This window comes from Lasioglossum baleicum, chromosome 16 (genome assembly GCF_051020765.1).
Source record: "Lasioglossum baleicum chromosome 16, iyLasBale1, whole genome shotgun sequence".
In the NCBI taxonomy this organism is placed as follows: domain Eukaryota; kingdom Metazoa; phylum Arthropoda; class Insecta; order Hymenoptera; family Halictidae; genus Lasioglossum; species Lasioglossum baleicum.
Genome location: NC_134944.1, coordinates 3,410,972 through 3,438,965, shown reverse-complemented (window position 1 = coordinate 3,438,965; position 27,994 = coordinate 3,410,972). Strand labels below are relative to the sequence as shown.

The following is a 27,994-nucleotide window of genomic DNA, read 5'->3' as shown; positions in this document are numbered from 1 at the left end:
AACCATATTCAAGATTGCTTCAATTTCTGCTATTTCCCAATGTTCTTTGTTATTATTTGAAATAATAAAGTTAGGCGCACATTCTGGCCTTTTGCAGCGCGGGAGAAAGATTTCTCCTAAATACGTGTAGAGACAGCTTGCGTTCGTGAATTCCGCACAAGAAGAAAGAGTAAAAGATAAAGAAGTGCAGCGGAACGTTTCGCTGCATTGCGCGCAGTAAATACATATCAGTGCATATGTACATGGAATTTATCGCATCTGTGTGTTCTGCAGGTACCCGAATGAGGTGATTTCTTTCGCGAAATACCTGTCAAAATTCATAAAAATACATCATTGTCTTGGAAACTATATCATCGCTATGCCTGTAAGTAATCATTTTTCCACGAATGTGTAACAATTATCCAAGGCAAAACAAACTTGGTTATGTTATTGGGCGTGTTCTCTTAACCTCGCGCGCGTAACCAACTGTCAAATTTGTGCATGCGTTGTATACGACATACGAATTAAGAAAACAATTACAATAAATGCAGAGTTGTATTTATACATTCGTTGATAAAATTTCTGTTGTAGGCATATCACTCGTCTTTCGTAGAGAACAATGGAAACATCGGTAACATGGCAATTTTGCCGATACGAACTCATTTTAGAGGTCCTGCACCTCCTTCTACGAAAGATTTAGATATAATCGATGAAGCATTGTACTTCTTTAAAGCGAATGTGTTCTTCAGAACATACGAAATCAAGGTAACTATTGTGGCTCTTTACAGTATCCCCGAAAATACACTTGTATCGTACAACGATTTTGCAGAGCGAGGCGGACAGAGTCTTAATTTACATCACATTGTACATAACCGAGTGCTTGAAAAGGCTGCAGAAATGCGCAACCCAAGCTCAAGCTACAAACGAGATGTACTCTCTGGCTATTTCAAAGTTTGATATTCCGGGAGACCCTGGATTTCCCTTAAATTCCGTATACGCCAAGCCTAGTAATCCTATGGAAGCAGGTAAGTTTCTTCTGTATCGTTAAAGAGTGCTAACCCTTTGCACTCAAGGCCTTTTTCACAACGGCAAACCAGCAACTGAGACATATCGAGTTCCAAACCACTTAGGCGGCGCACAGTGGAAAATTTGGACCAAACTCTATTCAAAATCAAAGAACTTTCGATAGAAATGAGGTAGAGCGATGAAATTTTTTTAAATTAAAGCTGAAACTTGACAGAATATGGGAAAAATAGGGAGATTATGATTAACGTTTGTTAACCTTGAGAAAATTCGTTAAACATGTAGAATTTCAGGAAATGTGGTTTTTCCAGTACCACGCGCGGAAAAATTTTTTTTTTAATGCAAAATCCTGAGGTAGACAAATTTTGAGATCAGATTTGAAATCAGCGTGAAAAAATCTATGGGAAACGATATATAACGGAGAAACCATATTTTCTTGAAATTGTGAAAGTTTAACGAATTTTCTCAAGGTTAAAAAAACGTTCGTACCATAATGTCCCTATTTTTCCCACATTCTGCCAAGTTTCAGATTTAATTTTAAAAAAATTTCATCGCTCTACCTCATTTCTATCGAAAGTTCTTTGATTTTGAATCGACTTTGGTCGAAAGTTCCCACTGTGCGCCGCTCGAGTGCAAAGGGTTAAAGAAGGGCGATAACAATTACTACACCCGTGATTATTTCGCAGACACTATGAGACAATATCTGCAACAAATACGGCAGGAAACTGGTGTCAGATTGGTGGAGAAGGTTTACGGAGAGGACGGAAAACCCAGCAAATGGTGGTTGTGTTTCGCCAAAAAGAAGTTCATGGATAAATCGTTATCCGGTCCTGGTCAATAAAAATAAGAAACCATCCATCACCGTGATTATAAAATATACTATACACATACGATGTATGAATACAGAGAGACTTGTTACGCAAAGATTGCGAGTTTCAACTTATCTCAATTATAACGTGTTCTCTATCTTTGTCAAAAGAAAAAGGAGAAATTAAAGAAAAACACGTGTAAAAACGATTCGTACGGAAGAGATGTTTATTTCGCACATGATATACCACAATATCGACGTAAAATGCTGTATTATATCAATAAAATGATGTATCTTGTTCGTACGGGTCTTAACAGTGTAGAGATCGAATTGCCTATCGCTTTCTGCGAAGCGATAACGAGTTCCGTCTCAGCCATGCCGCTTTGCCAGAACCACCGATAGTCTGTGAATAACGATGTCCTTTACCCAATCCTCGCGAGCTTCTGCCAGCTGAAGTCTTTCCGCGAAGTTCGCGGTGTTTGTGGACAGCATCGCATATCCAATTGATCTTTGGATCGTTACGAATTTCCTGAAATGCAAAACGATCACGAAGGTAACAAGGCGTAGCTCGGCAACGGTTTTCACGGGTTCTGATCGTCCTTCGAAATTCAGACATCCAAGGAAGATAATACATCATTGGGTTTCAATATCAATCGATATCATCATTTTAAAAGGCTGATACACGCTTCCAAACGAATCAAGTTGGATAAAGTTCGACTCTTATGCGTACCTTGTGCGCAGGGTCAATCAGGATAACTTCGTAATACATGTACGTAGAGTCCTGAGCAACCCAGTAGCTGTTTAACACTCGTAGACCACCGCAACGTCGTCCTACGCGTTCCTGAAAACAACGGTAGAATCGAGCTTACGATCTTAGGTTTCAACGGCAGCAACATTATACATATAACATGAACGTATCGTAATACTTACTTCCGCAACGGACTGTAATTTTCGCGTTGGCTTCAGCTGGTTGACACCGTGGCTTTTGGGTTTGCCGTAAGTTGCTCCCTTGGGGACAGGGCGTTTGCGTCCTCCTCTCCTCACACGAATTCTAAATATGACGAAACCTGTGCGTAAGAAATTAGTATATTCAATTAATTTTTCATGTCAGCGAAGCGTGCAATGCTCCTATATGAATAATAGAGCGTGAAGCATTGTCAGCATGTACACATATATCACCATAGAAATACCGTAAGAGTGGTGCATGGTACGACTCATCATACGAATGTTCGAAAAGATTTGAAAGTCGAAATGGACAAAGCAATGAATATAGGACAAAGAAATAAATATTGTTCGTACCTTGCTTAGCTTTGTAGCCTAAACGACGAGCTTTGTCGGGTCTGGATGGTCTCGGGGCACGATGCATTTTAGTCAATTGACGGTACTGCCAGCATCGAACTCTAAGTAAAAAGCGGAGCATATCGCTCTGCTTTTTACGATAGAGTTCTTGCATATACTTGTATGCACCCATTGCGAAGCCCTGAAGAACAAAAGAAACAAACAAATTGATTAAACATGTTATTCTACGGAAGAAAACAAACGCGAGAAATGTTATCGCGAATTGGAACTCGAATAATAATAGTAACAAACGACAAAGTAACGGAAACGAAAGGGAAAACGTTAAAGAAAGTCAGCCAACAGATTGGAAAAACAGCGAATAGACCTTGGAACACTGTATACGAAACGCGTGTAAGCGGTTGAAATATGCGCGTGTAGGTTATGAATAAAAACAGCAACTGGAATGTTCGTATTCGAATAATATTGAAAAATTATAAGGACATTTTATACGGATGGGTCTGGCGAAGAATCTCCTTTGCACGAGGCTCAGAATAAAACGTGGATGCACAGGATATTTAGCGATTTCCAACACGAATCACTCACCCTTCACAACTGGAACAACAGGAAAGAGAAAAGGTCCGACGTGCGGCACACATCAAGGCATCGCGGACCGGCAGCGCGGAAGATGGGAAACCACCTATCCACATTTTAGCCACGTCGTGGCGCCACCTACCGGACATTCGTGAAGTTTCGTTGAACGACGAAATCTTTTTGGTCGATGGAGCCGTAGCGAAACAGGAGAAATTTATCCGAGTGGTCGTTCTATCGTTGGCGCATGGTTTCGCGATCGCCGAAGCGATCAAACTGCAACAGGCACATTCGAATTTGAAAATACGAAACCCGATGAGGAGACTGTTACGATTCTCTTAGACTGTTACTCTTTGAAAACGAAGGACAATTCGTTTTTCACGAATAGCTGGAAACCTAAAACGAACGGAAACATTCAAGTTGGCCAAGTCGACTGGAATCGTGATCGAACCTGGATCGATTTCAGGGTTATATATTAATCGTGTACACGGTTAGCAAAAATAAACTGGATCGAAGGACTAATTAGATACATGAAAAAGATGAGAGCGAAGAGTAGCGAGAGAAACAGAGGAACGGAGAGGAGGAGGAGAGAGAGAGCGAGAAGGAAAAGGTCTCGCAATGTTCTACAGGTATTATCGAGCGACCCGGTGACCTCTTGTCGAGCAATTGATTATTTTAGGAGAGGTAGTTGGAATATGCCGTTTGCAGGAAGACCGAGCAGGTAGTCCGTTATGGGGAGTCGTTCGGACAGCATAAAGGATCCGATCTATTATCCTTCGATGCAGGAGGCCGCGACAACGATCGAAGCGTCGGGAACGGGAACGGGAACGGCGATGGAAACGACGTCGGTGACAGAGGGTAGCCAGAGAAGCAGAGGATCCGCGGGTAGCCAAGATCTCGGCCTCGAGGAAACCAATTCGTTGAAAGTACCGCGAAAGTTTATCACGAATTGGCGGCAGGCTTGCGACCGCACCCGCGACAGGACCAAGGATCTGTTGAAACGTTGGCGAACCGCACCGAGCAACGTGGACGAAGTGATCGTCGACGCACCCATTCTAAACAAGCAATTGGACCATCCTGGTTGGAGCGTACACGTTTGGAGTAAGCCGTTCTAGACCACCTAAACGCGTTTGAGGACTTTTAGAGGATCGCGAACTCTAAACGATCCGACGACCGTGTTCGGTATCCGGTATCCGGTATCGCGTGTGCACGCATTTACCAAAATGTACCAATATGTGCACAGAGTTGTGCAGAATTACAATTGAGTTACTCCAGGAATATAATTACGTTGTAATTGAATTACATTGTAATTCAGTTGTATTGTAATTTATAATTCAGATCTTCATTCAATTAAATTACAATTTAATTGGTAATTGCAATTGGAGTACAATTATAAAATACATTGTAATTGAATTACATTGTATTTCAGTTATATCGTAATTTATAATTCAGATCTTCATTCAATTAAATTACAACGTAATTCGTAATTGCAATTGGAGTACAATTATGAAATACTTTGTAATTAAATGACATATTAATTGTGAATTACGATGTAATTAAATTAAAATTAAAAATTAAAGAATAATAAAGTAACAGGTAAGAATAAGAGGTTGAAAAATCCATGTGAAGGTTTGGCGAACAGAAGGAATTTATTATTTATAAATTTATATTATCTGAACAGAAATAACTTTTGGCTTACACATTTTTAAAATTTAAACCATAAACACGAAGTAGCGCACTGACCGATTTCAGCGGTCAAAATGCGATTTTTAAAACTTTACGCATAAATTGTAAAATTTTTGTGGCTTGAGTTAGGTGAATATCTGAGGAACAATCTCCCATCATTCAATTCGTTTTCCCATTCATGTATCCATAAAGCACTGAAAGTCGGAAGTTTGAAATTCTGTTAACACGCTTTCATTTTTCAACGAATTCACCTATTAGTAATTGTAACCTTATTTACATACACTAACAGATTTTTGTTTTATAGAAGTTTTTTTTAGCTAAGTATAAGGTATACTTTTAAGAGAAATTCACTTTTGTACTATATACATTGTTTTAGTTATTAATATTTGAAGATAACCAACGATTCAGTCACTTTCTTTATGATTCTAAGACTTTGGTAATGACTTTGTTATACCTCCGGGTGCGATCGGGTGTTCATTTCTGTGCCATTGTGTTCTTTGAAGTTTTCTGATTAAGATGCAAGAAAAAAAGGCTGCTACTACGCGCTACTCCGAGTTTTATATGTAGTTGCTCTACGAAAAAATGGCCATCGCGCGCGCGCGCGAAAATCGCAGCATTTCTCATATCCTGCATGTTCGCATTCGCTATATCTTCGTATTAACTTAAATAAATACTAAATAATAATAATAAACACACAATATATACTAGAATAAGAAAACAGTATACACATGAAATTTAAATAATATACAGGGTGGGGCAATAACTATATGTTCACTTTGAATATTGCCTTTATTTGTGATTATATGAAAAAATGTTATGCACAAAATTTGCACGGTATAGAGGGGGACATGTTGCGACATAAACATTTTCTGCGTGTGTGGAGGCATAGAGGAGATTTCAAGGTCACCTTGATTTTTAAAATCGCAAGACCTACTTTTTGTATCATGAATCGATAGACTATCGAATTCTGAGTAAAAATGTATTGACCTCCATATGTCTTAAATCTAATAGTTGACGAGATATTATCGAAATAATTTTCTTTCTTCTTTTGATAATATCTCGTTAACTATTAGGTTTAGGACATACGAAGGAACACTTTTATACTCAGAATTTGATACTCTATCGATCTATAGTATAAAAAAGGACATTCTGTTTAAAAAAATCAAGGTGACCTTGAAATCTCCTCTATGCCTCCACCCACGCAGAAAATGTTTGTGCCACAACATGTCCCCCTCTGAACCGTGCAAATTTTGTTCGTAACATTTTTCCATACCATTATAAATAACGGAGATTATTCTTTGTAATAACTATTTTAGAGATATTTTAATTGTAAATGATTACACTTTTCGATAGTGTACATAAAATAGTCGAATAACGTTAAAATATTGATTGTAATCCGCAGTACTTGATTGAAAAATAGCTGCAAACTTTACAATCTAATACGCTCCTTTTTATCGACAAATTTTGCACTCAAAACGTCCGTTTCAGCAAAAAACCGTATACAATAGAAAAAGTAGAAATCTCAACCTAAAAAATGGTTGTTTTTTCATCATATTTGGATAAATTTTAGCAAAGTTACAGCAGTTTCAGTATTGAGTGAATTTTGAATTAGCTATGGACGCTGAAATCGGGCATACAGCCCACTGTGTAGCGTTACGTATTATGAACGAGGACGAGGAATAGAAATTGTGCCGCACAGACAGCAAACAAGTATATGAAAGAAAAACATAAAAAATATATCGCACTTCTTCAAAGTTCTGGGCTACAATTTGGAGAGCTGTATTTTAATTATATTGTATTTCAATTATGTTGTATTTCAATTAAACATCTGATTAAAATACTTAGTAGACGACGCTCGCGTTTGAACACTCACACATCGCTAGAGTACACTCACACACCGCTAGACCATGTATACGTACGCGAGGATTGTAAGGGTCCGGGATTCCACTTCTAATTTCTCGATAATGCAAAGACGGGGCTTTTTAGTAGTCAAAATCGCTAGATGAAAGATCAATCTAGTCCGCTGTTTGCCTCAAAAAAGTCATTCTTTTACGTTTCCGAGCAATGGTTTTGCAATATTTGGCTGCATGTTGCCCGTCAGATGGCGCTGCAGTCACGCCGACGTACTAGCCTCTCCAACGGGCAACATGCGGAGGCAAACAGCGGACTAGATTGATCTTTCATCTAGCGATTTTGACTAGTAAAAAGCCCCGTCTTTGCATTATCGAGAAATTAGAAGTAGAATACCGGACCCTTGCAATCCTCGCGTACGTGTACGTGGTCTAGCGGTGTCTGAGTGTTCACGCGCGAGCGTCGTCTGCTGGAAAAGGCCCCCTTAATTGAAAGGTTTGAATTATGTAATTGTGTAATTGAATTACGATGTAATTCAATTGGTACAACTCTGTATGTACATACTAGATTTGATCTCGAAACAGCTACTTGGGTGAGCCGGTTTCCCAGTGACGACAACCTAGGTCCCGGCGGCGGCAGCGGAGGGAATTTAAAAGACCTGGCGCCCATCCAACGGGACAAATTCGGTCATATGTTCGCGTACCTGTTGGACCACGACAAAGACGGCTTCGTGAACAGAAAAGATTTTCGCATGCTCTCGGAGGTATTTACATAATAAGTTTCGTGAACGTAAGTATAAGAATGTCGACGTCGCCGATAGGCACGCGCGTGTCCGCTAACGTTCACACCACTTTTGCGAAGCGACTGCGAAGATTCGCGGATTGGTCGTGGAACGGGCCCGAGTACTTGCGATTGATGGAAGCCGAGCAGGGTTTGGCGGAGCTGATTCTCCAAGAGAAACGCTACGAGCCGGAGGATGGCAGGGGCATTAGCCTGGACGAATGGTTGCGTTGGTGGGCGAGAGTCGTCGCCCCGGCTGGCGGTACCTCCTACAACGACATCCCCTTCTGGCTGAAGATTTTGCCGAGAATATTTTTCCTCGCGATCAACGGCTCGGCCAGCGGGATCATCTCGAAGAAGGAGCTCGGCTCGTTCTACGGATCCGTCGTGGGCCTCGACATGAATAGAATCGCCAAGTGTCTGGATATCGCGTACAATTCTATGACATCGGTAAACTTTTCGAATCATTCTTATTATTGTTGTTACATGTCGATTCGCGTATCGTGCATCGCGTATTGGCTTATTCTCTGCACGCGGTACGATGGTACAAAAAAAAACGAAGAAGAAACGCTCACGGGGAAGAGAACGTGGCGCGCACCGGTAAGATTCATCTTGTTTCCTTCGCAGAACGGAGATTATCCCCTGGGTTGGCCGCAGTATCAGCTTGTATTCGCCAATTTTCTCTTCGGCCGAGGTCCGTTCGGTCCTGGTGAACATTTCATCGGCATGACGGATTCCTGCATTATCCGGGGCAACAACGTTCCCTTCCCGATCGATTACGCCGCGATGAATACGCCGAAGGACAAATTGGAAGTGTACAGTCCGCACTGCAGAAGCGCGCGTCGCAGCGTCGTCGTTTGACTCGAAAGTAACGATACTTTCAAACACGCAGGTAAATACGTATGTAGTATTTACCAGTCTCTGCTAGTACTTACTATGTACTTGCTTACGTAGTACGGTGACGGATAGCGAATTGCGTTCGCACAATTGCGCGGAGGCAGCGGCGGTGACGTCCGGCAACGGTGTTCGCCGATTTACCAAACTTATTCTCTGTTCAGGAATAAGGACGTCCTAGTGGCAACTGACCTATCGTGTCGGACGTTCGAAGCTCGACGCACGCAACGTCTTCGTCGAGCGGCCTAGTACATCCGAACGTTCCTCGGCAACAAACAACAAAAGAAACGAAGATTTCTAATAGATCTCGCTTGAGAAAGCTTTCCACCAAAGATTGTCACGTTGTTGTCGCTCCTGTTTCCCTCCCAACGTTCGATCGTTGGACGTATCGATAGTTTGCGCGCAGCGTAACGTTTCCGCATACGGTTCACCGCTTTACCTCGCACGAACGCGAACGTTTCAACGCGTACACGCGCGCCACCGTAAAATACTCGCAACTACGGAACGATCGAATCGCAACCACTGTCGATGCATTCGACGAGCTTCCGTGTCGCGGAACAATCGAATGGTTGCGATTCGCGATCGACGAATTGACGACAGAGATTTCGTAAATGCACTGTCCGCTGTGTAGAGTTTCTCGTGCACAGACTATGGAATCTGTATCGAGATTTCTAAACGTAAATGTCTTTGGACCCTTGAGGCAGGGCCGTCTTGGCCCACACTGCCAACACGAATGACTCGATTTCGCATTCATCGGTGCCTCGTTCAATGCGGAATAGACCGTCCTCGCCCCAGTGCCGACCCCACGAGTTCATCACCAACTGAAACAAAAGGTTACGGAGAAAACGGGAAACGGACAACAAGCCGATAGTCCAGTCAATGAATGCTCATAAGGGGGGTGTAGAGGGAAATGGAAGAAACACAATTTTTAACTTTGGGTCTTTGTTTGGACTAGTTAGGAGGTAAACGTACTAAAAGTCCCTACTTCTAGGTGGTGAGCGAGGTACAGGGGGGGCACGTAGAAGGTCCCCTTTTTCGGTTTTCCGCTTATATCTCGGAAACTATGTGTCCTAGCGATAAGACCATTCTATACAAAATTAAAGCTGACAATATATGCCATAAGATTGATTCTATTCAGTTTTTCGCTATCTCGCATAGTTTCCGAGATATCCGCGCTCAAAGGTCTGAACAAAGACCCAAAGTTAAAAATTGTGTTCCTTCCATTTCCCTCTACAACTTTTCGTTGACTGGACTACGAGACGAAAACGAATCTCGGCGAACCACCGAAACTTACCCAGTATTTGACCGGTGAGCCACGACTAGACTGTTCCTCTCCCCATCCGATTATCCTTACGGAATGATAGCCAGACTCGTAAGGCTCCGCGAACGCTGACCGTTTGTAGACTCCCGACTCGTACGAGAAGAAATCCTGGTAGACCCTCAGCGTGGCTACGAGTAAACAACCGGCCAAGGTTGGCAGCGCTAGCTTACATTTCTCTTTTTCGTAGCCTCTTACCTTGCACGGGGCCGGATGTCAAGATCTCCTGCATGATGTCGGTCTCGTTGCCCAAGCGGTACGCGGGCCCCACCTTGTACAATTCCGTACGAAGCGGGTTGGACGCTGCAGGACAACCCGCGCCTCTCAAATTGGTCCTCTTTCGAAGGTTGCACTGCTCGCTCGATCCTGTCCACGGGTAGCACGATTCCTCGACCAAACTAATAGGAACAAGCTGTGAGCTGTTTGAACTGCGAACGGGCATTCAACTAAACAATTACCCAAACTTCCTCATGAACATCCAAGCTCGATCCAAGTGACCACCGTCGCAGCCTCGTTGGCCTCTGTTGTTGCAAGAGAGCAAGTGTTGCGGGCTCAGCTCCACGTCCTCCACGCCCATGCTCATTATGGAAAACCTATCGGAGGCGACGTCCGCGCTCGAAATTGCCCACGACGCACCGCACCATCCTTGATCCTTCACGGCGGATATGTAGTGAGGCCAACGGGACCTGGCATCGAATTGTCGTGGCAGCGATTGCGACTCGTAGATTCGCGGAACCGAGTACATCTTGTGAACCTTCAAAGATTCGCGCGTTATGCGTTATTCGCTCTCGTTTTCTTCATTTCCCCAAATTCGCCGATGTTTCTTCGCTTACCGATCGTGACGGATTCAGAGTACCTAAACGAAGCTTCACGCCGTCGCTCAGGGTCCTACCCGAAAATTCCGAGTAGTTTCTCGCTCTCCAGCCCAAACTACGACTCTCCAGATTAATTTCCTCTATCAGATCTCGTTCCTGCAAGCACCGATTCTGCTCGCAAACCACTTCCGCTCGCATGCCCACCGATGTACAATTGCTGAAACCACATCGAGTAAGTAAACGTGAGGACACTGCTACTTTATAGCTGTACGTGTAATATGTAATTTGTAGTGTGTAGTGTATAGCGTGTAATGTGTATTGTGTATCCACGTATCCACTACTCCGCGCGATTATACATATGTATAGGGCAGTATAGGGAAAAAGAGTCGATAGTTTACCACAAGTTGCAGTTTCGTTTGAACTGTTGCCCGTAGTTGTAGTATTTCCTTTCGAAGAAACATCCTGAAACGTTCAATTGAATCGAGTTAAAAGATCTGGTTCGAAAAATCCGCACGCGATCGATTAGGATTTAGTCCAGTCAACGAAAAGTTGTAGAGGGAAATGGAAGGAACACAATTTTTAACTTTGGGTCTGTGTTTGGACTGGTTAGGAGGTAAAGATACTAAAAGTTCCCACTCTTACTTACCTACCCTTACCTACCCAACTCCTTTTCCGTTTTTCCGCTTATAATCTCGGAAACTATGCGTCCTAGCGATAAGACCATTCTATATAAAATTACAGCTGATAAAATGTGCCATAAAATTGATCCGATTCAGTTTTTCACTATCTCGCATAGTTTCCGAGATATCCGCGCTCAAAGTTCACTAATTATGAAAAAGAAAATAGCCGGGTGAAATTCGCCCCCGGCGGGATTTTAATCGAGCTTGAACCATTCGATAGCCTACCCAAAACTACCCCTCTCTGACAATTATCGTCTCATCTGTAAGGGTAGTTATTGAGAAAAATCGAAATGCCAGTTTTTGGCCAATTTTCCATATTTATTGACAATTAAAATTCTGAAAAAAATCTGACACATTTCGTGTTTGTCATTTTTTACAACTATAGTTTGCAACGGAAAAATCTGGACATGATACCTAATATGTGGCTTGGTATCCGAAATGTGTCAGATTTATTTCAGAATTTTTAATTGTCAATATATAGGGAAAATGGGCGAAAAACTGGCATTTCGATTTTTCTCAATAACTACCCTTACAGATGAGATGAAACTTGTCAGAGGGGGTCTTTTTAGGTAGGCTATCGAATGGTTCAAGCTCGATTAAAATCCCGCCGGGGGCGAATTTCACCCGGCTATTTTCTTTTTCGTAACTAGTGAAGTGTGAGCGCGGATATCTCGGAAACTATGCGAGATAGCGAAAAACTGAATCGGATCAATCTTCTGGCGCATTTTGTCAGCTTTAATTTTGTATAGAATGGTCTTATCGCTAGGACGCATAGTTTCCAAGATGTAAGCGGAAAACTCACCGCTCACCTCCTAGGAGTAGGGACTTTTAGTATGTTTACCTCTTAACTAGTCCAAACAAAGTTCCAGTTAAAAATTCTGTTCCTTCCATTTCCCTCTACACCCCCCTTATGAGCATTTATTGACTGGACTAATTAGAATGTTTCGTCGATTACGAACGTCTGTCCGGCTCCGGTGGCGGCGACGGCTGTGGAGGGATGTCGGCTCCCTTGCAATGACTCCAATAATCTGGACAACAATCCTCTTCACCGCGTCGATCGCAGAAATCGTCGCAATAGCATGTGGTGGCGAGGATCGGGGCGCTGCACTCGTCCTGTCGACCTGTACAGCAGCGACCGGCCGGATATCTGTCGGCGCAGTAAGGCCCCGCCGGCAGTTGCGAAATGTCCGGCAGGCTCTTCGCGATCGACAGGACGTTGATCAACACCATGCATGCTAAACTCAGCCGGAATCCCATCGTTTCGGTTTCGATTCTGCAACACAACAACAACGGAAAAGAAGACAACGCGTGGCGCGGCGCGATTCGTTCGTCGACGAACACAATGTCGTGGTTTTTGCGCGCGAACGCTTCTACGAGGGTTCTCGTTGCTTCTTTATTCTTTATTCAGCGTTCGCGTCCAGATGTGCTCGATAGACGTCGGAGATTCGGCAACATCTGGCATCCGCGGCCGATAATGATGCCAACGAGCGACACCTTTGGAACTGTTTCAACTGTGGACCTTGCCCCACGCTTTTCTAGTTAAATGTCGTCCGGATTCGGTCGCTTTGGTCTTTATACCGTAAACCCCTCCGGCCCAGAAACCGCGACGAACGAATCGTGCCGCGTCATGCCGCCGCGCCGCGCCGCGCCGCGCCGCGCCGCGCCGATCTCGTGCGATTCCTTCGCTGCTCTGCTCTGGTTCGAATCGAACCTACGCGTTTGTTTACACCGTGAATTAGCTGAATCTATCATACTTATTTCTGGCTGAGCACCGGTAGAGTTACCTACATCGTCGTTTGGCTACTACGTACTACGCTTCCGCGATAATTCACGTCCGATCAACGCTTAAAGAAGCCCGCGCAGCATCTCTGTTGCAAAATTCTCAGCGAAATATTTTTACGTTCGTTCCTCGTATCGGTGGACCCGTTATCGCGCGTATATTAATTCATGCGTATACATATTCTTATCGTTTGTTGTGTTTATCGTCTGTTGCCGATGCAACGAAGAGAAGAGTGGATGAAAGTAAAGCGCGAATCGCGGGACGAGCACATGAACCGCTAGTTTCGAACACCCTCGACTTCCGGAAATCCGACGCGGCGCACAGTGGGCGAGAAACCGATCTTTTTGGAGAAAAATCTGCCGACAACTCAGTTTTTCATCGATTCAATTGGAATTTTTTTTCAAATGTTCGTGAAGGACTATACTTTGATGACGTGCTGCGCGAAAATCGTTAACTGTCAGAAGAAATCAAGAATCCTTATCTACAAAACCCAATAACTCCGACACTTCATCCGCCCATACCATAAATTTGCATGTCCCAGCTGAGTTGCTGACACTTCTTAACCCTAAACCCTAAACCGCAAAATTTTAAACTGTAAATCTGGCCCTGAGAATCACCAATTGAATAGAATTACATGCGGCACTTATGAGACTTACCATCAATTTATTGATACAACAGCAGCGTTTTCGCTTCTTGAGAAAGATCTTCCTTGTGCTTGCCATCCTTTATTCTTAGAGAGCTTATAAGTGGATCGGATGATAATAACATATGCCGTATAATATCTATGTTTGTCTTTTTGCGGCAACACATTCGGGAGTTTTCAGCTCGTGATTTCCATAAGACTTTATTATTTGCCGCTCGTGGCTCTTCTGAATACAAACCAATTGGCAGTTCAAATGTAGCAAGTACTTCACTTCCATGTTGCAGTACCTTATGAACTGACGGAGTTAGTTTATACCATGGATTTTTAATAAAATTTTTTCTACAGTTTAAAATTTTGCGGTTTAGGGTTTAGGGTTAAGAAGTGTCGGCGACTCAGCTGGGACATGCAAATTTATGGTATAGGATTCTTGATTTCTTGTAACAGTTAACGATTTTCGCGCAGCACGTCATCAAAATATAGTCCTTCACGATCATTTAAAAAAAAATTCCAATTGTATCGATGAAAAACTGAGTTGCCGGCAGATTTTTCTCCAAAAAGATCGGCTTCTCGCCCACTGTGCGGCGCAACGCGACACGATGATCGCAAACTCCATTATAATATTAATGGAATTTACCAGACTGGAACGTCGCGCGTCTATGATTGCTGAGGATCGATCGAACGCGCGTAGCGGCGTACAAGATGAATCTTTAGGAGAACACGAATACCCGCCGCATGACATTTAATAGTGGCCGATACGACGATCAAATCCGAATTTTTCAACAGGTGCAAGAGGTCGTCGGGAGAAGAAAAGAAAGAAATTCTTATTCCACCTGGAAAGGTTGTAAATCTGTATGTACACATAAGTTATAATTCCCTTGTTCGATCAAGATTGACGCTCTTGAATCGTCAAGATCTATAATTGGATCGCGCGTCACGCGTTCTCGCTCGTATCCTTTGGAATTTCAACAACTTTTTATCGGATGCGAATGATGACGAATGCAAAAAGCCTGCCTGGAGAACGCGATAGGCAATTTGCCGCGTTCTCGGATACGATCGTCGATGTGATGTCACGTGATTACGATGGATCGATGCGGAATCACGGGACAAGTCATCGTTATCGAGGATATCTTGGCGGACGCCGATTACGAATCGAACGTGAATCAAGAAATAATCTCGGAGTCGAATAATTTCGGCGAACACGTTCGTTCACCTACGAGCTACATCGAAAATGAATCTACGAGGAGGACGGCGCGGCGCGGCGCGGCGTGGTGTTACGATGCGTAATGACATAACACGAGATATCGGAGTTTGCGTCAACATTTACGGCAGCTGCCTCGTCTCTCGTGGCGCACCCGTTATGATTCCAATTACCATGCCGAATGGATGAACCGGCGATAGGAGGCAGAGCGCGTCGCAAACGATCGCCGACGATAAAGGAAACGATATCTGAAACGACCGTTGTGTACCAACAATCCTTTCAATACCCTCGAACGTCCTCAAATAGCCTCGGCCCCGCGACGCTTCCCCGAAACCATTACGCGGAGCACGTAAAAATAAGAGAGCGAGAGAGAGAGAATTCTTATTCTGCTTATTCTTTTAGGTGGCTCATCGGTCGATCCAGCGCAGCGGTTCATCTGCGATTGTTTTTACCACGTTTTTATTAGCTCGCTTTCTTGTCTGTCTGTTTGTCTTTTTGTCTGTTTGTCTGATGTTTGTTTGTCTGTTTGTCTATCTGTCTGTTTGTTTGTCTGTCTGTTTGTGTGTCTGTTTGTCTGTTTGTCTGTCTGTTTGTCTGTCTGTTTGTCTGTCTGTTTGTCCGTTTGTTCGGTACAAATTTCCGTTCAACAAGATTGTAACGATCCCTGAAAAACCCGCCGCTCGTCGCCAATTCTTTCTTATCTGTAACACCTATTTGTACTTGTACTTGCGCTCGTACTCGTATGTCGCGCGATCCTTCAAACAGTTCGCACTAAAATAACGCAACCGTCATATCAACGCATATGCGCCCCAAATTCCGAAGGCGCCCCCCGCGGAACTCGAATCCCAGTCGGTCGCGGATCATCGAGTAAACGCCGCGCCGATCGTTTCGAACATCTTCGAACATAATAAATTTTTAAATGTTTTCGGCGCAAAACGGTTCGATCGTTTATTACGAATTATAAAGCAACTTTGCTAATTGTCAAACAAAATCAACGTTTCGATCCTAGCTTGGATCTGTCTCAAGATTTATTTGAATATCTTCGAACAAGTTGCGCACAATGTGAAATCAAATTAAATACACATACCGACACAGCGTTATCTAGAGTCAAAATGCAGACCCGTTGATTAGTATAAAATTTCAAATTACGACAGATAGTGGCGCCAAACCAGACGGCTTACGCTTCTTCCGAGGACATGATTATTTTCGACGTATCGCCGAGCACAACGTTGCGACGATCGATAGATTTTTCCGAAACATCCCAGTTCGGAAATGATCGATAACCTCGCGATTACTCTCGTACAATAGATTGGAAGCTCTAGGTCCAATGAGAAAGTCGTCACCGAAGAAATACGAACATGCCGCTTACTTCCAGCAGAACGGGACAGTTTCAATTCGAAACAATAAGAAAACTACGGGAAAAACAGAAGCTTGCGCGTGGATCAAGTCGATCGAGACGGTGAAATACTTACGCGAAACCGCGGAAGATCGCGAACGGGGTACAGAAGAGTAATTGGAAGGCGTCGCAGATTCCGGATCGGCAAAGATTAGAAGCGAGTCGTTGCTGACGACTCGGAAGCACGAGTCTGACTGGCCCGCGAACACACAAGGTAAACGCGAGCTAAACGCGGGAGTGTAAGCGCTTGTTTCGAGGTTCAACGCGATTCGGTTTCACTCGGTTCAAACTTCGGCGCGGCACGACATCGTTATCCCCGTCTCGTCCCGTAGCGCGTATCACGTATTTCGCGTCTCTACCTTGTATCTTGTATCGCGATTCGTGTCTCCGCGATACAAGAATCTACATATGCTGTTCCGCGGGATTCTACTTGTCGCGACAACCATTCGGAAAGATCCGGTCGGATCGGATTCGTCATCCCTTGGATATGTAAAGGCCTAGAGATTAAACGTGTCGAGACTTCGAGACGCAACGGCATACAGTGGGACCTTTCGTCCAAATCGGAGACAAAATCAAAGAACTTTCGATAGAAATGAGATAGAGCAATGAAATTTTTCTAAAATTAAAGCTGGAACTTGGCAGAATATGGGAAAAATAGGGAGATTATGGTACGAACGTTTTATAGTCTTGAGAAAATTCGTTAATCTTTCACAATTTCAAGAAAATTGCGGTTTTTTCAATACCACGTGCGGAAAATTTTTTTTTTAACATGCTACACATAATTTCCTGTAGATTTTTTCACGCTGATTTCAAATCTGGTCCCAAAATTTGTCTACGACCTCAGGATTTTGCAAGAAATCGATTTCTAGACGCAGTCATAAATCAAAAATAGTGTCCGGGCTCAAACCCCCAGCCTTTGGACAACGAAGAAGCTTTTACTGTATGTATACAGGGTGAGTCCGAAGAAACAGAACATCTAAATATCTCCGTTACTTTTTGTTGTACAACAAAACTTCTCAGGACAAAGTTACACTGTTTGAAGGGCCTCTGTATGTGAGGGCCTCACTCTGTATGTATACTCTGACTCTCCTTGCAGCAGCGTCCGCATTCGTCGGATGCTATCGATTCGACGTCGATTATCTCTACGTAGAATTTCTTTCGAACGATCGATTCGTTTGAGATGTCCGCGAGCTGTCGCTGTAAACTTATGACCAACAAAAAGGAAAAAAAAATCGGGCTCGTCCGGGATTTGAACCCGGGACCTCTCGCACCCTAAGCGAGAATCATACCCCTAGACCAACGAGCCTCGCACGAATAAAACTTCTAAATACCGTCATATAACCGTGCGCTCCATTTGAACTGTTAAAACACACCTTTGAACTTGCAACGACTTCTCTTATCGTGCCGATAAGCTGCACCCCGACCGACAACATTCACGCTACGGTTATCGGCAAGAAGAATGGCGCGGGCGAACTGCCGAACGAATCGTTTACCGTAACAGATTGCCGATTAAACGAAATGATTTGCGCCCAGACCAAACCGGTTTTTTCGCGGAAACGCTTTCATCTCACGCGTTTCATTAACGTCGCGTCTCGTACGAATTGAATTTACGAGTCCAACGTCTAGGAAGAACAATTATCCGTTCGCAATATTATTATTCGAAAATTCGGATATTCGGATATTCGCGAACGGTCAAGTTATTCTTCCGATCGATATCGAGGCGATGCTTCCTATGGCAACGGAGCGAGTTTAGCGTCCGAAGACACAGTCGCTGCTGCTCCGTTGTTCGTTCGGAAGCGTCTCGCGATAGTTCGAACATGGGAAACACGGAGAGTAACGTGTCCAGTGGAGTGAAAAAGCAGACGGACGCATCGTCCATTGTGCTGTACAAGTTGGTCGACTTGAAAGGTAAAATCGCGAAGCTGGATCGCTGATATTCCGCTCCTCGAGAGTTGACAAGCTCGATGTCCTTTCGAACAGGAGGAGGTTTGCTGGTGGACATGATGAAGCGGGCGACGCAGACGAAACAATACGCCGAACTGGACCATGCTTTGCGCACAAAGGTGGAGCCATACCTGTACAACAAAGGCAAAGGGAAATGGATTCCCATCGAGAAATTAGTCTTGCTGCGAAACAAGGACAGACCGAAGCATAGAATGGTAACGACGCAACGGGGCACAGTGGGCGAGAAACCGATCTTTTTGGAGAAAAATCTGCCGACAACTCAGTTTTTCATCGATTCAATTGGAATTTTTTTTCAAATGTGCGTGAAGGACTATACTTTGATGACGTGCTGCGCGAAAATCGTTAACTGTCAGAAGAAATCAAGAATCCTTATCTACAAAACCCAATAACTCCGACACTTCATCCGCCCATACCATAAATTTGCATGTCCCAGCTGAGTTGCCGACACTTCTTAACCCTAAACCCTAAACCGCAAAATTTTCAACTGTAAATCTAGCCCTGAGAATTACCAATTGAATAGAATTACATTCGGCACTTATGAGACTTACCATTAATTTATTGATACAACAGCAGCGTTTTCGCTTCTTGAGAAAGATCTTCCTTGTGCTTGCCATCCTTTATTCTTAGAGAGCTTATAAGTGGATCGAATGATAATAACATATGCCGTATAATATCTATATTTGTCTCTTTGCGGCAACACATTCGGGAGTTTTCAGCTCGTGATTTCCAGAAGACTTTATTATTTGCCGCTCGTGGCTCTTCTGAATACAAACCAATTGGCAGTTCAAATGTAGCAAGTAAAGGGTGGGCCATTTAAGATTTGGAATTTGAATCGGCTATAAAAAAAAACTAATGAATATTTTTTCAAAGTTATGAGTTTATTAGAAAGATTGAACCTTTCCATTTAGGAATGGAAGACAACATCATTCCAATGACTGCCACGGCTAGCCTTACAATACCCCATTCGATCAGTCCAATTTTTCAGTACATTTTCGATTGTTTGGGCCTCTCATTTCCAGCTCGGAGGATACGTCAATAAGCAAAATTGTCTTTATCTGGAGCTCAGAAAATTCACACGTCATCGTGGAGAAACCAATGCTTCCACAACGAGTGACTGTCTGTTGCGGATTTGGTCTGGCGGCATTATTGGGCCATTTTTCTTCGAAAATGAGCAAGGAAACGCTGTTACAGTGAATGACGATCGCTACCGCGCCATGCTAAGCGATTTTTTGTTCCCCAAAATTGAAGAGGATGACATAGACGACATTTGGTTTCAACAGGACGGCGCAACGTGCCACACAGCCAACGTAACAATCGATCTTTTGCGCATTGTTTTCGAAAATCGCATAATCAGCCGAAATGCTGATGTCAATTGGCCACCTCGAAGCTGCGATTTGACTCCGTTGGACTTTTTTTTGTGGGGAGCCATTAAGAACAAGTGTTACGCTAACCATCCAGCGACGATTGACGACTTGAAACACGAAATCGAAGTTGCCATTGACGAAATAGAGGCCCAAACAATCGAAAATGTACTGAAAAATTTGACTGATCGAATGGGGTATTGTAAGGCTAGGCGTGGCAGTCATTTGAATGATGTTGTCTTCCATTCCTAAATGGAAAGGTTCAATCTTTCTAATAAACTCACAACTTTGAAAAAATATTCATTAGTTTTTTTTTTATAGCCGATTCAAATTCCAAACGTTAGATGGCCCACCTGTACTTCACTTCCATGTTGCAGTATCTTATGACCGGATGGAGTTAGTTTATACCATGGATAAATTTTAATAAAATTGTTTTTTCTACAGTTTAAAATTTTGCGGTTTAGAGTTTAGGGTTAAGAAGTGTCGGCAACTCAGCTGGGACATGCAAATTTATGGTATGGGCGGATGAAGTATCGGAGTTATTGGGTTTTGTAGATAAGGATTCTTGATTTCTTGTGACAGTTAACGATTTTCGCGCAGCACGTCATCCAAGTATAGTCCTTCACGAACATTTGAAAAAAATTCCAATTGAATCGATGAAAAACTGAGTTGTCGGCAGATTTTTGTCCCAAAAAAAATTGGTTTCTCGCCCACTGTGCGAGGTCGCGAGCATTTAACAAGCGCGACTCCTGACCTGAAACTTTCCCGGTTACAGCTTCCGCCGTTGAGGGCTATGGAGAACCCGGGCGATTACGATATAGACAAGGACATGGGCACGGAGGAAGTCGACGAGACGAAAATAGGTAGAAAATCCGCGTTCGACCAATTTCGACAGATCTTTCCTTAGAGAGGAAGTTTCCTTATTCCTTGTTTCTCGTTGCATCGCAGACAAATCCAAGTACAGGCTGGTCTGTTGGAGTTTGGGTGAACGAGGCGCGGTCGGAGAAACGATTCTGCACTTGTGTATGCTGCACGCGACTGCTATTCACATCGACCTGGCAAAACGCTTGCTGCGTTTTTATCCGAAGCTTATCAACGACGTATACATGAGTGACGAGTATTACGGTCAGCTCGCCAAAAGTCGAAATCTAAACGAACCGATCGTTAGGAACTCGCGGCCCACGGCATGTTAAACGGCGAGTAATTGAATACCGTAGGGGGTAGGATACCTTCAGATTGTAACTAGCAAATAACTAGAATCTTACTAGATTTTAGGTCGAAAAAATGGGTTTGCGATTTTTTTGGGGCTGGGTGAGGGCTCATTCGAAAGAGGAAGCACCGCAGGGTGCTCTGGACAGAAAAATACATTGAAATCTGCGGGATTTTTTCTCGATTTTTTCCCTACTTTGGACACTCATATTAGTAGATATAAACATAATCTCTTTAACCTCATGACCAGTGCACCCTGCGGTGAACCTTCCTCTTTCGAATGAGCCCTCACCCAGCCCAAAATTTGCTCGTACAAGGACATTAAGCGAAAAATCGCAAACCCATATTTTCGTCCCAATATCTAGTAAGATTCTAGTTGCTTTCTATAATAGTTACAATCCGAAGTGCACGGTCTTTCCGCATAAAGAATTAGACATGCGGAGAGAAGTGCGAAGAGAGTCTGTGAGAGCCCGAGCTCCTAACGATACGACGAACGATGCCCAATGCTGGGTGTCCAGCCGCGCCACCCGGTGATCGAGCGTTCGCTCGCGTCGATGCTGTTCAACAGGCGAAAGCGCGCTGCACATCGCGATAGTGAACGAGGACCCGGCCTTGGTCAAGTTGCTCCTGGACAGCGGCGCGGACGTCCACGAGAGGTGCTTCGGGAACTTCATGTGCCCAGAGGATCAAAAAGCATCGCGGTCCGACAGCTTGGATCACGAGTGGGTGTGCGTCACACCGGAGACAAACTACAGCGGGTAACGTCCTTTTGTTCTATTCGTCGAACCAACACACAGTGGTCCCAAATCCCGAAAACACGGCCAAAACCTCAAAAATGAACTTCCTCCTAGGAGTTTGTAATTCTAGTGTTGGGTAAAGTGATGTTATGACCACTGAATGCCACCAAGGAAAAAGATAAAAAGTTTATGGTACGGTTCTGCAGTCAGTTCAAAGATAGCCTTCGTTTGATGAGCATTTGTCGCGCGCATTAGTAGGAAATTGAACGCCCCCTTCTAAAGTGCATAACTTTCAAACTAGTGCATCAATTTCAATTCTGCAAAATGGATGCTGTACTTGGAAGTAAGTAGAATGTTTACCTGTTTTTGTATCTCAAAAATTGTTAGTCATTACGTTACACTATTGTAGAAACGTATTGTAGAAACGTAGACATAAGTTAAAAGTCCCACGTTGTCCCACCAAAATTCCTTTTCTGACGTGTTGCTAATACAATTATCTGTCAAAATTTATAAAAACCAACCTCCAATAGTTTCCTGTTTGCTCATACGAGGGTAAATTTTGTTTCATTTCTATGGATTTTAAAATGCGATTTTACAACTTTTAGTAATGAAAAACGATTCGGATGATTAAATCTTCTGTACATAATTTACAATTATACTAATTCTTGATATACAAAGTGCATTTTTGTTTGTCATTTATACATTTTTACCTATCAACCTCTCAAAACACATTTAATGCGAATTGTTGTCTAAATTTTAATCGGTCATTTTTGTTTTTCAAATTTTCGAGTTCATATTCGTAATCAGTGACCCGAAAGACCCCAAAAAGATAATTTTCCAAGCAGACCTAACCATTTTTCAATGTGTATGTCCGCCATATTGGATCTGCCATTTTGTTTTTTGGAATTTAATTTTTGGGTGCATTCAAGTACGTTTAGAGGTTTTGGCCGGTTTTCCGCGATTTCGGACCACTGTGCAACACCCCGATCGTGATCGCGTTTATTCTCGCCTAGGTACGTCTACTGGGGTGAGTACCCTTTGAGTTTCGCGGCCTGTTTGGGCCAGGAAGAATGTTACAGATTAGTTTTGGCGAGAGGAGCGAACCCGGATAAGCAGGACACGAACGGTAACACCGTTCTACATATGCTGGTCATCTACGAGAAATTGGTAAGGTTCGCGACGATCGACGATCGACAATCGACGATACATGTGTTCGTCTTGTTTCGAAGAGCACGTTCGACATGGCGTACGAGATGGGCGCGTCTCTGGCGATTAAGAACGCTCAGCACCTGACGCCGCTGACACTGTCGGCTAAACTGGCGAGAATCGAGATGTTCTTCCACATCCTGAACATCGAGAGGGAAATTTACTGGCAGATCGGCAGCATTACCTGCGCGGCGTATCCTCTCTCGCAAGTCGACACCATCGACGTTACCACGGGGACCATCAGTCACAATTCGGCCCTGAATCTGGTCGTGTTCGGCGTAAGTTGTCGGTCAAGGACGTTCTACTATCCGTTATTTCCGTGCTCGCCTGCCGTTTCAGGAAAAGGACGAACATCTGGAACTGATGGACGGAATCCTGATCGATCTGTTGAACGCGAAATGGAACACCTTTGTCAAATCTCGATTTTACCGTCAATTTTTCCTGTTTTGCTTCTACTTCGTTCTATCGTTGGTCAGCTTTACTCTCCGGCCGGGACCTTCGACGGTGCCCGATGGCGTCACGACCACCGCTCCCACCGAGACGACAACCGAATCGTTCGCGACCGCATCCTCCGACGGATTCTCCGTGACACTGGCGCCGAGGTTGTCGGCCCAATTTACAGACGATATTGTCGCAACCGAAACCTCGGCGAACCATAAAGACGCGAGTCTTTCGAAATTGCTCGAGAAACTCGTGGCTAGCAGTTTCGACAGAACCCTGAGATCCTCCTTGAACGTAACGCCGATCTTCCTCGAGAAACTGAAATTCCACGTGGTTTCCGAAGTAACGTCCAAGTTAAGAAACGCCCTGTCGACGGACGGAAACGGAACCAATTTTTCGACGTTCGTTCCTCCGAGAAAAAGCAGGACAGCGCCGCTGCTCGATACCATTCCGTTGAATCGTTCGTTGGACGCGAACGACGACTCCGACCCCGGTGACAATTGGTACGTTGCACCGCATACGCGGCCATACCTGAAAATATCATCGTATTACATTTCTGCGATTGTTCCGACGCGTACGATCGGATCGAAACGATCAGGTGGAGCAACATTAGCCAAGAATGCAGGCTGCTGCAGCTGACAAGCTTATCGGCGAAGGCTCGAATAATCGCCGAGCTGCTGATGGAAATCGCAGCGACGCTTTACATCCTAGCTGCGCTCAGGGAAGCTAGATTTCTCGGTCTCAACATGTTCGTCGAAAATCTAGTAAGAGGGTGATCTCTTGATATAAGCCGTGAAACGGTTCTCACGCGACGGCAGATGCAGCGAGGTCAATTGTTTTTAGATGACTGCACCGTCACGAGTAATGTTCCTCTTCTCTTGTTGCATACTATTATCTTTTCCATTCCTGAGAGTAAGCTGCGCCGACCGGGTCGAGGACATGTTGGCGGTTGTCGTCATGTTGACCACCGCTCCCTATTTCTTGTTCTTCTGCAGAGGCTTCAAAACGGTTGGACCTTTCGTCGTCATGATCTACAGAATGATCATGGGTGATCTGTTGCGCTTCGTCTCCATCTACTTGGTCTTCGTGATGGGATTTTCTCAAGGTAAACATATCGGATCGCTTCCGACGAGAAAGCTCTATACGCTGCGCGTAGATCAATCGGTCAGAAAACCCCGGACGCAACCGTAACACGGTCGCGAGAATGGCATGCGAAGATCAAACAACGATGGTGTTTCTTCCCAAAAGATTCTCCACGAAATTGGCTGGCGCACGTCTCTCGTAGGAGTCGGGCAATCCGAAAACGCCTTATGATCTAATCGTTCGTTTCGCAGCATCGGAAACAAGCGGCGACATTGACACAGATTATTGTATTACAGGCCTCTCGACGAGGCACAGAGCCAACGCGTTCCACGAAAGCGACCCTCGGTTGTTCGTGTGATCTCGCGGGACGACGCACAGTGGTCCAACCGGCCGATTTTGGAGCGCAAAAGTCAAAAAACCAAACATGCAGTAGACATTTAAATACTATTTGATACATCAACACACATATCTGTAGAAGTTAAAATTGACAGTTTTACTTCTCAAATCAATTATTGTTAAGCGTGGCAAACGTTGAACGTAACAGTATGAAAAATAGCATCGAAATAAAGGACATCCTTTTTATCTATAATTTATTGTTTAGCCGTGTTCAGAAGCATTAGGAAGATATGAAAATAAAATTAATCAATTTTTCGGAAATGCTTAATTATGTTCCTCGAGGAAATATTTTTTTTTAAGTTTGTTGCAGGAAATACTTATGACATTCGCCCGTATTCGCGTTAATTTTTACATGAATATTAGAAATGGAATATATAGTTTATGCTTTCATCAAATTTATTTACAGAAAATTGCAGATTAGCAAGTTATTTTATTTTTTCTGGTACGGTTCGATGACGAGTACGTGGAACGAAGAGGTTTTAAGAAATTCATTTCTTAAGTTTGCTTTAGGAAGTACCAGTGATATTCGCCCGTATTCGCGTTAATTTTTGCATGAATATTAGAAATGGAATATGTAGTTTATGCTTTCATCGATCTCAAGGACACATCTGCCACTCGTAGTTCCCCCGTTTAAAATTAATATAAAAATTTATTATAAAAACTTCTATTAATTTTTACCATAACTTTAAAATTAAATTTATATAAAAACGTCACTTAGGTATTGTTTTAGTAATAATTATGATGCTTATTATTTTATGTAAATATTGTTTTCTTTTTATTGTTTTTGCTGTAAATTTAATTTTTTGAAATTATACTTTTGTAAAAAAGAAAGAATAGTATAAAAGTTTCTCTTTCCTGTCATAAATCGAAACTGGCATTCTAAATTGAAATACGTTGCTTCCTCTGCGCTATTTTAAGCAAAAAAAATATTTCAACAAACTTACGGAACTCTATTACCCTTCTTTATGCTTACTTAATGTGTATAGAATACATGTAACACAGAATTATCGATTGTTAGTAACGTTTAGACTTATGCACTCCTAAATCCGCCGTTTGGACCACTGTGCGACGCGCCGCAATATTTATTTCCGTTTCTATCGTCGCGTCGTTTCCTTCTGGCGAGATACTCTTCATCTCTTTCAGCCTACTACATCATATTTCTGTCGTTCGACAATCCCAACACGCCGGAAGGTGTCGACGACTCGATGAACAATCCGATGCCCTCGCCCATGGAAAGCGTGATGGCGATGTTCTTGATGAGCATGACAAACTTCGGAGACTACTACAGCGCGTTCGAAAGGACGCAGCACGAGATGGAAGCCAAGGTACATGCACTATTTCCAGCCGCGGAACGATAAAATACGACTTTGTTTTCGTAGTTTCTCTTCGTTCTTTACATGGCGATCGTCGCGATCCTGCTCGTAAACATGTTGATTGCTATGATGGGAAACACGTATCAGAAGATCGCGGAGACCAGAAATGAGTGGCAGAGACAAGTATATTTCTATATTACTTTCTTTCTTCCCCTCAGTTCCCTCTGTTCTTCCTTCAAGTGTCTCGAGCGAGAACAAATTCGCTGTTTGTTTCAGTGGGCGCGCATAGTTTTGGTGGTCGAGCGAGGGGTTAGTCCGGAGGAGAGGCTGAAAAAGTTGATGGATTATTCGCAGCCGATGTCGGACGGTCGCAAAGCGTTAGTGCTGCGTCTGAACCAATCGGTAATAAGTAGACTGCGGATCTTCATGCAAAATAGAAAATGTTCGCATGGATTGCAAGACACAGGAGCCAAGTAGAAAATTCTTTTTTCTTTTAATTATCTTATTAAGCTGAAATTAGTACACTGATGTAAAGACATCAAAGATTTAAGGAACAAGATTTAAGGAAATCTTTGTAATTCGTCCACTGCTTTAAATTGCACGTGCCCATTTTCGTCATACATGCATAAAATCCGCAGTCTAGTAATAAGACAGGATAACTAATACCTAACTGATATACAGGGTGTTTCGTCTAAAACAGGACACCTAAATATCTCCTCTATCTCTGAAGATAGAAATCGACGAGATGCTCTGAAAAGATTCTCTAAACTTTCCCGAATCCAGTGATGTGCAATAGTAATACATTATGATTGTTTAAACATGTTTAAACAATCATTAATGACGGAGAGGTATCACTTTTGTACACATTTTTGAGGATGTTTTTCAATTTAAAAAAAAAAAATAAGGGACTAAGGGTCCAGCGGAAAGTCGAATTGCACCACGCGATAGAGCAAACTTTTATCTTGAGAAACCACTCTTTCAACTTTCCAACGTCCAATTAAACATGGATGAATGCACAAGAATGTTTGCTATAACGTACAACAACAAAAAATGTGTGTATATATGTAAAAAAACACGAGTGACCTTGAAAAAAAAGATTTAAAAATTACAATTTATAAAAAACGATTCTTCCATCTGATTCGTCTTTTGAAACCATTTAGATTACGTTAGAAACATTTTTTGTATTTTCAGAGATAGAGGAGATATTTAGGTGTCCTGTTTTAGACGAAACAGCCTGTATGTATCTCTACTTGTACCGACAACACTTTTATTCTAACAATTCGATGGTACGGCTAACAATCGATAATTCTCTTCCAGGAAGAGGACAAGGAGGAGATGAAGGAGATTCTAGAGATGAAGAGGACTCATGACAAATTGTACCAGAAACGACTAGCCAAAATGGGAAACAGAAAGGCTTCGGGGCAAGTCGAAGACGGCGCTACGATACCGTAACGCGACCGTTCGACGTTCTTCTCTTCGACTATCTAAATATATAAATAAAATAGCATGCGAAATGATTTTTGATCCGAACCTTTGGATCTCGTTGATTGGCAGCCGGTATCGCTC

At 43.2% G+C, this 27,994-nt stretch overlaps 5 protein-coding genes and 1 non-coding gene across 10 annotated transcripts; 3 read left to right on the top strand and 3 right to left on the bottom strand.

Annotated features, from left to right (window-relative positions):
* The first annotated feature begins 10 nt into the window (after window positions 1–10).
* Arpc3a (Actin-related protein 2/3 complex, subunit 3A) lies at window positions 11–2,019 on the top strand. The gene is made up of 4 exons (XM_076441441.1): window positions 11–364; window positions 571–744; window positions 809–1,004; window positions 1,689–2,019. Exons 1-4 carry the CDS (start codon window positions 359–361, stop codon window positions 1,841–1,843), a joined length of 531 nt encoding a protein of 176 aa, XP_076297556.1. The 5' UTR covers window positions 11–358; the 3' UTR covers window positions 1,844–2,019.
* On the bottom strand, window positions 2,015–3,822 carry Rpl15 (ribosomal protein L15). Its single transcript, XM_076441433.1, has 5 exons — window positions 3,692–3,822; window positions 3,110–3,290; window positions 2,741–2,877; window positions 2,541–2,651; window positions 2,015–2,339 (listed from the first exon to the last, which is right to left on the bottom strand). Exons 2-5 carry the CDS (start codon window positions 3,279–3,281, stop codon window positions 2,145–2,147), a joined length of 615 nt encoding a protein of 204 aa, XP_076297548.1. The 5' UTR covers window positions 3,282–3,290; window positions 3,692–3,822; the 3' UTR covers window positions 2,015–2,144.
* On the top strand, window positions 3,285–8,854 carry LOC143217298 (uncharacterized). Of its 2 annotated transcripts, none has more exons than XM_076441419.1 (4): window positions 3,285–4,305; window positions 4,385–4,777; window positions 7,798–7,976; window positions 8,075–8,854. In XM_076441419.1, exons 2-4 carry the CDS (start codon window positions 4,408–4,410, stop codon window positions 8,852–8,854), a joined length of 1,329 nt encoding a protein of 442 aa, XP_076297534.1. In that variant the 5' UTR covers window positions 3,285–4,305; window positions 4,385–4,407. The 2 variants fall into 2 exon arrangements, with proteins under 2 accessions (XP_076297534.1, XP_076297535.1); XM_076441420.1 differs by having other exon boundaries at window positions 3,285–4,777; window positions 8,075–8,443; window positions 8,621–8,854.
* Window positions 8,447–23,766, bottom strand: LOC143217296 (putative peptidase C1-like protein F26E4.3). Of its 2 annotated transcripts, XM_076441416.1 has the most exons (9): window positions 23,625–23,766; window positions 23,380–23,555; window positions 12,660–12,973; window positions 11,419–11,482; window positions 11,039–11,237; window positions 10,664–10,959; window positions 10,404–10,603; window positions 10,182–10,336; window positions 8,447–9,708 (listed from the first exon to the last, which is right to left on the bottom strand). In XM_076441416.1, exons 3-9 carry the CDS (start codon window positions 12,955–12,957, stop codon window positions 9,559–9,561), a joined length of 1,362 nt encoding a protein of 453 aa, XP_076297531.1. In that variant the 5' UTR covers window positions 12,958–12,973; window positions 23,380–23,555; window positions 23,625–23,766; the 3' UTR covers window positions 8,447–9,558. The 2 variants fall into 2 exon arrangements, with proteins under 2 accessions (XP_076297531.1, XP_076297532.1); XM_076441417.1 differs by lacking the exons at window positions 23,380–23,555; window positions 23,625–23,766 and adding an exon at window positions 16,794–16,932.
* Window positions 17,035–27,886, top strand: Nan (transient receptor potential cation channel subfamily V member nanchung). Of its 3 annotated transcripts, XM_076441366.1 has the most exons (14): window positions 17,035–18,625; window positions 18,698–18,876; window positions 20,819–20,906; window positions 20,992–21,168; window positions 21,821–22,010; window positions 23,003–23,156; window positions 23,219–23,473; window positions 23,535–24,139; window positions 24,235–24,400; window positions 24,480–24,741; window positions 26,259–26,440; window positions 26,495–26,611; window positions 26,705–26,830; window positions 27,746–27,886. In XM_076441366.1, the coding sequence occupies exons 1-14, from the start codon at window positions 18,535–18,537 to the stop codon at window positions 27,878–27,880; spliced, it is 2,727 nt and encodes a 908-aa protein (XP_076297481.1). In that variant the 5' UTR covers window positions 17,035–18,534; the 3' UTR covers window positions 27,881–27,886. The 3 variants fall into 3 exon arrangements, with proteins under 3 accessions (XP_076297481.1, XP_076297478.1, XP_076297480.1); XM_076441363.1 differs by having other exon boundaries at window positions 26,495–26,830; XM_076441365.1 differs by lacking the exon at window positions 27,746–27,886 and having other exon boundaries at window positions 26,495–27,179.
* On the bottom strand, window positions 17,952–18,023 carry Trnap-agg (transfer RNA proline (anticodon AGG)). The gene has a single exon. It is a non-coding gene; the product is annotated as a tRNA-Pro (tRNA).
* Window positions 27,887–27,994: the final 108 nt, after the last annotated feature.